Source organism: Protomyctophum parallelum, assembly GCF_964188405.1.
Source record: "Protomyctophum parallelum genome assembly, chromosome: 10".
NCBI classification, from domain to species: Eukaryota; Metazoa; Chordata; class Actinopteri; order Myctophiformes; family Myctophidae; genus Protomyctophum; species Protomyctophum parallelum.
The window spans coordinates 8,236,010-8,248,338 of record NC_139704.1 but is presented as its reverse complement, the minus strand read 5'-3'; the positions used below and the strand labels follow the sequence as shown (position 1 = coordinate 8,248,338).

General features: G+C 43.9%; 1 protein-coding gene across 1 annotated transcript; it reads left to right on the top strand.

Annotated features, from left to right (window-relative positions):
• Positions 1-4,903: 4,903 nt before the first annotated feature.
• Positions 4,904-12,128, top strand: opn3 (opsin 3; the record flags this gene model as incomplete). Its single annotated transcript, XM_083774313.1, has 4 exons — positions 4,904-5,228; positions 8,106-8,425; positions 10,915-11,166; positions 11,823-12,128. 4 exons carry the CDS (start codon positions 4,904-4,906, stop codon positions 12,126-12,128), a joined length of 1,203 nt encoding a protein of 400 aa, XP_083630439.1.
• Positions 12,129-12,329: the final 201 nt, after the last annotated feature.

Sequence of the window (12,329 nt, the reverse complement as noted above, 5' to 3'; positions counted from 1 at the left end):
GATACCATAATATATACAAAAAGACAAAATAAACAACAGAAATGTGATCATCGCTTAAACATGACGGTTCAAAAAGGAGTAGGAATTAAGAAGTAAAGAACAACCATTAAGAAGATGCAGCAAAACCAGTGAACGATACAGAGTGTACAGTACCCTTTGATCTAGAATAATAATACAATAATCATCTTTATTGTCCCGAAGGATATTTCTCTTCACAGTCTGTTCAAACACCCACAGCAAATAAACAGCACAGCCACTATAGCACATAATACCAAGACAATACAGAAACATGAGGTCCCTACTGTATACAGAACCGGCGGGGCAGTTTGCTTGGATCGTGTTCTTCCCAGTATAGAAATGTTTTTTTTTGCTCTTACATGTGAAATATGACGTTTCCAGATGATTTCTGGGTCTGGTTACTGGTATCACGCCAACAAAGGGATAGATCATCTCTTGTGCCGCCTTATTGTATAATGATGCCGTGTCATACAGGCTTACCTTGCCAATGGCGAGGGTATAGCAGCCTTCACGAGGCAGGCCTCATGAGGCGATTCCCACTAGGACTGGCAGGGCGAATACAAGGGGTGTGTGTGTGTGTGTGTGTGTGTGTGTGTGTGTGTGTGTGTGTGTGTGTGTGTGTGTGTGTGTGTGTGTGTGTGTGTGTGTGTGTGTGTGTGTGTGTGTGTGTGGTGGACCCGTGATCTGTATCCACTTAATTTAATCAGCATCGTGCCTTTAATAGATCAGGGTTTCCTTTCCATGACAGAAAAGGACAAGAAAAGGATGTTGACGCCAATCTTGCTGATGGGAACAGATATTGTACAGGCCTAGAAGTGTAGGCTATACGGTGCTGCATGCGTTGCTGCTTGCCTATCGGGGCCTGGCTCTTTAGTCGACTGGTAGGATGTGTATAGGTCTCGGGTACGCCTCCCGGTCGAGGCTACATTGGTGTCAGCAGAGTGAATAGGTTGCTCTGTTCGTTCCTCTACGTTACAGCATTCCGGGTAGTCGACGACAGCACGTCACCTGCCTGGTTGTTGTGGAGGTCCCCCCAGTCAGTCGAGCCTGACAATACTTCATTAGACCCCTTGATATGATAGTTATGTGCAATGATGTCTTCCCTAAATTTGTATTTAGGGTTTCTTCCTGGAGGCTAAAACCATGACAGTCAAACATGCCAATGAGAATGCAGTGATATAGTGACATCACACTATCATCCGCTCCCCTAACCCCTCCCCCTTTATCATACAACAAGAGCTGTGGATGCAGGCTTCAGTTCATTCATCCCCCTCCATCACCACCCACCAGGCAAACCAGGCATACTTATTATACTGGTGGAGGTGTCCACATAAAAACGTCTTTTTAACAAATACTTCCAATAATAATACCATGATCATATTTTAGGGCGGAAAACGATCATGGCACTCCATTTTAAAGGAGGTGGAGGAGGCAGGTTCAGCCCCCACCCCCATCCCCAGCAATTTAACCCCTGAGTGTACCAGTATGTACCACCTACAGCAATGCTGGCTCAATGGATTTCTGTGGCAGCTCGCAGCGCGGACAACGTGTGTCCATGCATTAAAACCAGCGTAATGGTCCTGGATGAATCAACAGGGAATGGATTCTGGTGTCTCTTAAATGTACAGGGCAACGGCGCTGTGCCAGTTAATTCCCAAGTGCAGGGGGATCATTTACCCGTGCAGGAAACCACTTGTGCATGAGTCGATAGGCAGTAAAGTCCTCATTGTTAATTTAAGTTATAACCACTTAATCGCTGAACCACGTTACAGCTAAATAATTATGAATAATTTCAAAACTAGGTGATCTACAAGCTAGTAGTAACAAATGGATACATTAACAATGATGATTTCACAGTCTAGTAACAGCACTGCTGAAGAACAGATAATTATGAATCTTACATACACTGCATTGTTGATAAAAACAAAAAAACAAACATCTTGCACCACCCCATACCCCTCATCTCTAAACTTATTTGTCATTTTCTACCATTTTGAAAAACATTTTAAAAATATTTCAAATAGCCAATCTACAAGCTCACAACGTGTCGAGATCGGCTATAGTTGAACTATTTTAAAATGTTTTTCAAGATAGTAAAAATGATATGGCAAATAGGTTTAGGCATAAAGGGTAATGCGCACCCAAGATATAGAGCCATGAAACTACATTATGAGTTCTGACTATATCGGTTCATACTGTAGGTGTAGGTGTAACAGTTTATGACTGTGACAAGCTGACTGGGGGAATCTCATTAACCCATTTTGACCTGAGATCAGATTCTATAAATGTCTTCTACATCCTGACAGTTTTCTGAAAAAGCTATGTTTATGTCAGTCGTTCTTCGATTTTTCAAAAATAGCAGACCTACAAGCTCTCGAGCTTGTAGATCTGCTATTTTTCATTAGCTAAAGCATAACATAATGCTAACACCAAAATGGGTTCCCGCCCCAAAATGGGAAAGTGGCCATGGTGCATAGACTGAAACATAAAGGGAAGGGAATTATATCCAAGAGTGCTGCAATGGCTACCTGTCTGTATTAACATATTATGGGCTAAGAATTGACAAAAGCTCATTCCGATACACTTGAATTGTAAGTTTGAGAATATGAACATATAACGGCATCTGATATACAAAGGTTTTTTCAGAAAGTAATATGAGAACGGCTGCTTTTCTCAAGTGGTAGTAATAATGATCTTTCATCTACAGCAAATCTTTACACAGAGGTTAATATTGATCGTATCGTATGGAATAGTAGTGTGTAGTCACATAGTGTGTGAGTGACAGGAAACTGAGCCTCTGACCTCATATGCCATCAGTGTCATTTGACAGAATATTGTCTGCATATGCTTTGTGATAACATGGATGATGCATGATAATGAATAGGACATGAGCTGTAACTTTATGGGTGTATCTAATGGTTCAAAGAAGAGATTGTGTGCACGTCATTTATCTACTGTGTGCACGCCAGGTGCTGGACATCAAAGCAACAATCCCGAGCCGTCGGGATCGGGAGTCGAGCCCGCGGCAGTGGCAGCACACCGTCAGGCTGGCTCAGCAGCCTAGGTGCCCAGATGGTTGAGCTAAGCGTCAGACGGTTGAGCTAAGCGTCAGACGGTTGAGCTAACCGTCTGACGGTTGAGCTAACCGTCTGACGGTTGAGCTAACCGTCTGACGGTTGAGCTAACCGTCTGGGCCAACTATAGAGGAGCTTTTTCCAGAGTGCTGCAGCAGACTCTTCTTCTTCTTCAAGATGTTATATAGTCACAGCCTTGTTCATTCTAAGAGTAAGAACTGTCTGCACTGGTGAACATGTTCTGTGATATAATTGGTTTTGTTGTTCAAAAAGCCAGATGTTTACGATGGCTGGCTGGGCAGCCTGCATGGGCTAATGGATTATTTCATTTAGTCCGAGATCTCATCTGTTATAGAAACTATATATGGTCATAGGCGGATCTAGAAATGATGGGCCCCTGGGCCACTGTCAATCACCCTTGGAGATTTTTGGCGCATATTGTCTGCACACGTGTAGGCCTACGAATAACAATTATGACATATAGGCCTGCGATATTCAGAAGAAAAAGTCATTACTTAAAAATAATAAACAGCCAAAAACTAAGCCAAATAATTGCAAACTGAGGGTTTAAACACTTGCGTATCATGATGGTTTAGGACTTTTGGGGTTATTTTATTGACAATAAGCCCAATAACAGTGACAAGGACCTTCGCGTGAACAGGCGCTCAAACTCAGGGGCCCCCTAGGCCAGGGGCCCCTGGGCCTGGGCCCACCAGGCCCGTTGGGAAACCGTATAAGGAATGTTCAGTGGAAGTTGCTCAGTGGCGTTTTGAAGCCCCGCATAAGGAAACCGTATAATACAGTTTCCTTATGCTATAGATTATGATCGTTTTCTCATCTGTTTGTGTCACAGTGTTCTCTCTGAAAAGCCACAATATATCGTAGCCTGACACTCATTGATTTTCTTATTTCGAGCCAGGCTAACAATAGGAACAACTTGGAGATGAAATTCTGGAATGAAAATAAGATATACACATTTGAGTTACTAGTAAGACGCCTGGGGGGCGAGAAGCGACCTCGCCCTAAAGGGCGCATCCGCTTCGTTGACGGCAAGACTGCTGGGCGAGCGCTGGCACTTTGGCATGGGGGGTCAGATCAACATGGAATGAATTCTGTACTGGCCATATAAGGAGCATGTCTTGAGTGTACAGGGTTTGATGAGGTCAGATCAACATATGGAATGTCAAAACAGGTCAGCTCCATACATATATGGAGATCTAAGGGTGGTAGCGGGGACATTCTCTTGAGTGTACAGGGTTTGATGAGGGCCCATGCCGGGCCTTCATTTTCGGGTCTGTTGAGAACTCTAGTTTTCACCGGCTGCTGGGCGCGGCCACTAATAACTTTGGGACGGGCCGTCTAGAGTTTGGGAGACATCTAAGAGGAAGGATGGATGGGGAAGGATCAACATATGGAATGTCAGAACAGGCTCAAATCCCTCAAGGACCCACTTTGAGAACCACTGCTATGACAACAGACCCCTCTCCCCTCTCTGTCTGTTTGTTTGTTTGTTTATATCTGCTTGTCTGTCGACTCTGTCCATATCACGCATTAGGGCTATGGACCAGAGCTATACCTGTCTAAACAAGACAGTTGACCCAGATTCTACAAACATCATTCAAATCATTACCCTATACAAGACAAGTTCATTGAGTGTACAATACATGCGTCAGGACTCCGGAGTGGATAGCTGCCTTCGGAGCAGTGCGGTCACTGCTACTTAATGACATCGGCAAGAGACTTCATGGTCATTATATGGTCGTTGCGCGCACCGTGGCGCACAGCACAATGTTGGAAGCGAAATCCACGCAATGAATCCTGCGAACAACGACACCAGAACAGAACGGAGTAGTGCAGAACAGGACATTTTTGCCGCCGGCACGTACAAACTTCTAGCTTTCACCATCGGAACCATTGGAGTATTTGGGTTTTGCAACAACGTTGTCGTGATCGTACTTTACTACAAATTCAAGAGACTTCGGACGCCCACAAATTTGCTGTTGGTCAATATAAGTGTGAGCGATTTGCTGGTGACAGTCACCGGACTAAACTTTACTTTTGTTTCGTGCATCAAAGGCGGTTGGATTTGGAGCTCCACAACATGCGTCTGGGATGGATTCAGCAACAGCTTATTCGGTGAGGAAACTTGCACAGTTTCACAGTTTTGCACACTATCCCTCCCTTTTATTGTTCGGTGTCTGGTCCAACGCTATATGGACCAGACACCGAACAATACGAAAATAAAACAGATTTTTTCTAAGAAAAGAAAAATTCTGGCTTTGAACTGTAATTTAGATTGAATGAATGATTGATTGATTGATTGAAATGGAAGTAGTAGGCTACAGTCCTACAATACAAGGTCTGCTAAAAAGATGAATCCAACTTTTTGGATTGTGGTCCAAGAAAGAGAGTCAATATTGTCAATATTATACTCGACAAATTGTTTTGTAGCCTTATATATGGCGTGCGTTACGCGTTTGGCGACCGTTTTACGCAATGAATTCAAACCTCTATTCGAATTATCTAACACATAATGGTAGGCTATAATTCTCACTATTGTGCATTCATAAAGTTGTCATCCTGTTATGGGTGCGACTTCTATCTAAATAATCTAAGTTAAATAAAACGATCAAGTTCAAACAGATCGAATGGCCTGGTTCGTCGCTGGGACATTTCGTTTAACTTATTACTAGAAATGTGTGATAATGAGGTAATTAGTTCAAACTTGCAGCCTTGACAAGTCCTCTATAAATATATTCTTATAATAAATGGGTTTCTGATGATCGTCTCCACCAGGCCGAAGGCATGGGGAGAGAGTATGTTTTGCACTCCGTGTGTGTGTGTGTGTGCGTGTGAGAGAGAGAGAGAGAGAGAGAGAGAGAGAGAGAGAGAGACAGACAGACAGAGATAAATAGAGCAATAGAGAGAGAGAGAGAGAGAGAGAGAGAGAGAGAGTGAGTGTGACTGTGACTGTGAGTGTGAGTGTGTGTGTGAGTCCGTCTGTCTGTGTAGGCTACAGCTAATCTCCGGCACCGTTAACCCGGTCAATGCCACATTTTGCACACACAATCCCTTGGATGCCAACGATGTACCTCTGCTCCAAACTTTCCAGAGCGGCCTGTTATAGCGCCACCAGGAGGCCGACTTTTGAAAAACACATTTTTTGGTATTACTCCTCCAGATTATGTCCAAAAATCCCGCAAATCGTTACACAAAATACACAGTATCTCTATAGTCATGTGTTCAAGACAGATCTGTCCGAATGTCCGATATTTCATATTCCATCCTAATTGGCTAACATTGGCTTTCAAAGTTTGCAGGATTGGCCCGTTTTGAACAAAAAGCCTCAAATCTTGAACGCAGTGTGCAATTTACGTGACATCTTTCAGAGACTTTCCTACTAGGCTAAGGAATATATCCCACCCTTTTCACATTGGCCCATAGCGCCAACAACAGGTGGATTTTTGCAAAACACGCCCACCAGTTCATTAAGCATGCCTGGTTTGCCAATGGGTGGTGATGGGTGGTGATCCACCTGAACTGAAGCCGCACAGCTGTTTTGTATGATAAAGGGGGAGGTATTTAGGGTTTCTTCCTGGAGGCTGAAACCTTGACAGTCAAACGCCAATGAAAAAAACAGTGATATAGTGACATCACAATATCATCATCTCCACAAACCCCTCCCCCTTGATCATACAAAGGGAAGACATCATTGTACATAACAATCACACCAAGGGGTCTAATGAAGTACTCTCACCTCACTCTCTCACACACACACACACACACACACACACACACACACACACACACACACACACACACACACACACACACACACACACACACACACACACACACACACACACACACACACACACACACCTCCTTTCGTCATTGAAATGACATTGAGCTGAAATGACATGAGAAATGCTAGAGATGAGCACAATCTTTCAACCTGGCATCCCTATTTTGAGCATGTCATTATTATACGGTGGTTCTCAACCAGTGGTCCTTGAGGAGGTTCCAGGTGGTCTCCAGCTAAATGTATCCTCATAGATCTTTAACTCTTGAGAGTAGCACCTTTCAGTTTGAGTAAAAAATGAAACCAAAAAGGGGCCATAACAGTCAGGGTCCATTTGTTCACTCACAGTTAAATTGACCAAGGAATGTACTGTACACTCAACACTCGCCCACAATAGAGTCAGTAATTTGTGTCATTGTGTGAGAGCACGACTTCATCTTCACACGTGTAACCTTTGTGACACATGTACGTATACGTACATTAGAGGATATCAGTGAGCAATGTGATCTGTGGGAGGCACGTGTCAGGTGAGTCTGGAGCAATGTGCCTAGGGGGGGGGGGGGTGATATTTGTACATTCTCAGAGTTAAATTGATCTGCAGGGGGGGGCCGCCCCCCAAGGGCCGCGGTGGTCCGCCAGCCAGCCGACCCATTATGCAATTTCAATATAGGTTACAGGTACAAATTATGATTAAACGGTTTGTACCAATATACGAGATTGAAATCACAGCTGTTGGTCTGTCAGTGGGTATGCCATATGCTTGATGGGTTCACAATGAAGACTGTGTTACATACCATTCAAACAAAGCAAAGAATGGTGTCACTGAGCAAGTCAATTAAACCCTAACAGCTCCCTCCATGCACTCAATATAACCCGAGAAAAGCCATCAGCGGGGTGAAGCTCATACTGAAGCTTTGTTTTTCCTTCTCCATTTCTTTTATTTTCTACTGACCCATCAAATAAAAAGGCAATGCATTGCTCAAAACGAGGGTGAAAAAAAAACAACCTTCAAGGCAGGAGGCCACAGCAGGTTCCCCTTTGTCCAAAAGCTCTGGATTGGTTCAGAGCTTAAACTGTCAGATATGTTCAACATGTTTCTTCCCCTACTTGGTGGCTTAACTAATTCTGATACTGGTTTAGTATTGGCCTAAACACCACGACTGCCTCTCTCTGCCTCCCCTCCCCTCCCCTCCCCTCCCCCCTACCCGCAGGCATCGTGTCGATCATGACCCTGTCCACGTTGGCGTATGAGCGCTACACGCGCGTGGTCCACGCCAGGGTGGTGGACTTCCCCTGGGCCTGGAGGGCCGTCGCTCACATCTGGCTCTACTCGCTGGCCTGGACGGGCGCTCCGCTGCTGGGCTGGAACCGCTACACGCTGGAGAGGCACCGGCTGGGCTGCTCCCTGGACTGGGCCTCCAGGGACCCCAACGACGCCTCCTTCGTCCTCTTCTTCCTGCTGGGCTGCTTCGTGGTGCCCGTGGGCGTCATGGTCTACTGCTACGGGAACATACTCTACACCGTGAGGATGGTAAGCATCAAACTGTTATGTAGACTTAGATAGCATTTTATACAGACTTATATAGCATGTTACGTAGACAGCACTAGAATTGCATTTTATGTAGTCATAGCACTTTATATGTATAGTATAGTTTATATGTATAGTTTCATTATATAGATATTCCACGGTTACGTTCTTACCTTACGCATGTTCATGATAACTATTTTTATGTATGTGATGTATTGCCATGCTTTTGTTCTTTGCTTAATGTAAATCGCTCTGGATTAAGATCGTCTGCTAAATGCCTAAATTGTAATTTTTTACACATAATCGGTCAAATCGCAATTATTATTTGAGAAGATCGCAATATTTGTTTCGTCATAATTGTTGTCCTTGTTGAAAGATTTTCATACATAAAAGAGAAAGGAGAAACAGCAGATCTACAAGTTTCTTTTAAGTATAAAATTCATTAAAAAATGGCAATCATTTCTTGGTATAAATTTCAGTTATTTGTCTGCCCTGTGAACTTTTTTTTATTACGAAACCTAAAAGCCAAAACAAATGTTTTTTTCGTAATGTTCCAATTGACAATGCCAAAAACAGTTATGTGACAATTTATCATCAACTTAAATGTGCAATGGTGACAGCCCTATGCCCTGTAATTAGACTTCATGTAAGACAGTCTGTCCATAATTCTCTTGAGCTGGTTGAAAAAGTAAAATAAAATAAATAAGTCCATGCAACACTCCAAAACCAAATGCGTCCTTTGGAGTATAGGCTGATCACTTATTAATTATGAATATCCCAAGATGCTAAATTGTCTTGCTGTACATTACGTACTAGTTATTTTCTCTACACCTAATCAAAATGTAGTCACTCCCCATTCATACCATTCACTCTCATTATCCTACTGTACCCTCTGGGCCATGTCCTGTAATTGATCATTTCTATCCTACGCTCATTGTTCTGTTAAACCCAGGCTGCTTATAGACTGACTCACATCCACGTGTGCCTTCAATCTAATCAGTAGTACACGTCATCTTGGTATGAAATAAGAAAGAAAGGGATGTCTGACTGCCTCCAAAGATAAACGGTTTACTATACTTCACAGCATGGAATGTGTGGGTGGTAAATGGTGCATTTATATAGCGCTTTTATCCAAAGCGCTTTTCATAGATTGAGCATTACATTCACACACCGATGCCAAGGCACCAACCTACACATTGAGAGTTCAGAGTCTGGCTCAAGGACACTTACACACCAATTCTGGGGATCACTCACGGGATCACTCACGCTTCCCATCCGGCCACTCTACCCCTGAGCCACTGCCGCGTGTGTGTGTGTGTGTGTGTGTGTGTGTGTGTGTGTGTGTGTGTGTGTGCGTGCATGCGACTGCGCTTGTGTGCGTGTCTGAGTGCTCACTGGGTAGCTGGTAGATGACTCACTATGTGCTTCTTCTGACAATGAGCAGACAATCACCATCCATTAAGATAGATTCAGTTACAACCTTTGCGTCGTGTTCCACTGGGTATTGAAACAGAAAAATAACATCAATGATAAATACACTCATTCAATTTCAACATAGACAACTGAAATAGCAAAACTGTTGTTACTGTAAATGGAATCTGTTATTGGTCCACCTGCTATTCAGCCAGCTCTTAATAGAGGACGTGAAGTGAACAATAAAGCTAATCGAGTACGTTCTACACAACTGCTGCGGCGTACTTAAAGGTGTGTACTAGTTTGTAATAGAACCACAGTATATCAGTCCATCATGACTCATTGTGAGCTTGTAGATCGTCTATTTTCAAATGGCCGAAGTGTATGTAGGGCTGCAGTGGTTAGTGTATTTTTGTAATAATAATCAAAATATACAAAGTAACTAAAGTTTTCAAATAAATGTATTGGAGTAAAAGCACAATATTTGCCTCTGGAGTAGAAGTAAAAGTATTGGAAATTGGAAATACTCAAAAAACTGAAAATACCTCAAAATTGTATTTAAGCACAGTAGTTAAAGGACCACTTCACCACTTTTCAACCTATCTTCATATAATAGGTCCTCACTAATAATCATGATAAAATGGCACGATTTTTTTCTACTCCGTCTGTGTCTCATAGGAGGGCTGTGGGCAGTTTAGAAAGCGTCTTCCAGTGACATCATCATTAGGCAGATCTTTTTAAACAAGATTCTTTTACAAAAATGTTTTGATTTTCATTATCGTGAGAACGATGGCTTCCATTTTTGCATTGCAACTTTTCAGGACTAGAAAGCCTGCAGTTTCTATTAGCTTGTATTCCCCATCGATGATGTCACTGGAAGACAGTTTCTGAACTGCCCACAGCCCTCCTATGAGACACAGACCGAGTAGAAAACAATCGCGTCATTTTTTCATGATTATTAGTGAGGACCTAGTTTGTCCTAGTATATGAAGATAGGTTGAAAAGTGGTCCTTTAAGCAAACGTAATTCAGTTACTTTACACCACTGATTCCACCACGGTTTCCTCTCATCCTCGGCAGCTGCGCTCCATCCAGGACCTGCAGACGGTTCAGATCGTGAAGATCCTGCGCTACGAGAAGAAGGTGGCCATGATTTTCCTGCTGATGATCTCCTGCTTCCTGGTGTGCTGGACGCCCTACGCCGTGGTGTCCATGATGGAGGGGTACGGCAGGAAGGGCATGGTCTCCCCCACCGTGGCCGTCGTGCCCTCCTTCTTTGCCAAGTCCAGCACGGCCTACAACCCCCTGATCTACTTGTTCATGAGTAGGAAGGTGAGAACTACAACTCAACTCCCTGATCTACTTGTTCATGAGTAGGAAGGTGAGAACTACAACTCAACTCCCTGATCTACTTGTTCATGAGTAGGAAGGTGAGAACTACAACTCAACTCCCTGATCTACTTGTTCATGAGTAGGAAGGTGAGAACTACAACTCAACTCCCTGATCTACTTGTTCATGAATAGGAAGGTGAGAACTACAACCCCCTGATCTACTTGTTCATGAGTAGGAAGGTGAGAACTACAACCCCCTGATCTACTTGTTCATGAGTAGGAAGGTGGTGTTAACTGTTAACATCACAAGCATAGCAAAGTTGTCAGTGTAAAACAAATGTCAGTTTTCTGTAAAAATCTATGTTTCTATGTCAGTGGTTCTCAAACGTGTTCATGTAAAGGAACCCCAACAATTATATGATTTTGACCGCCGACCCCCATCTCAAAATGGCTTGTTCCAGGGACCCCCTAGACGCAGATATTCGAGTTGAAAACGTTTGCTCAGCTCTACAAGCTCATAGCACGGCACTCAGTGTATGGTTAAAAGTGGTTAAACACTGAAGTGACACAGATTCGTTCCAGGTCTCAATGGGCTAAATATCTGTGTTTTCCCATTCTCCACCCCTTCTCGCTGCCTCCTCCTTCTCCTCGGACAGATTCGCCGCTGCCTGCTGCAGCTGATGTGCTCGCGGTTCTCTTGGCTGCAACACCACATCAGCATCAAGGAGCGCCCGGTCGCCCCGGTGGAGCGGCCCATCCGTCCGATCGTCATGTCCCACGGATGTAGCGGGGGGACCGGCAGGGACCGGCCCAAAAAGAGGGTGACCTTCAGCTCATCCTCCATTGTCTTCATCATTGCCAGTAATGACAATCACCACCAGCAGCTGGAGATGACCTCCAAGAACGGTTGCGGCGCGTCGGACATCAACATCATCCAGGTCCGGCCGCTGAGATCTTTTTGAGGGTGATCGTGTTTAGGGTTGGAGACCCGGAGGGAACCGGTTCTTTTACAGACCCGGTTCCGTTTGGAACCCCTATAGGTCTAATCGTTAAAGGGACCTATATCTTCATATAATTGGTCCACACTAATGTTCATGATAAAATACGTTTTTTTTCCTACTCAGTCTGTCTCTCATAGGAGGGCTGAGGGAAGTTCAGAAACC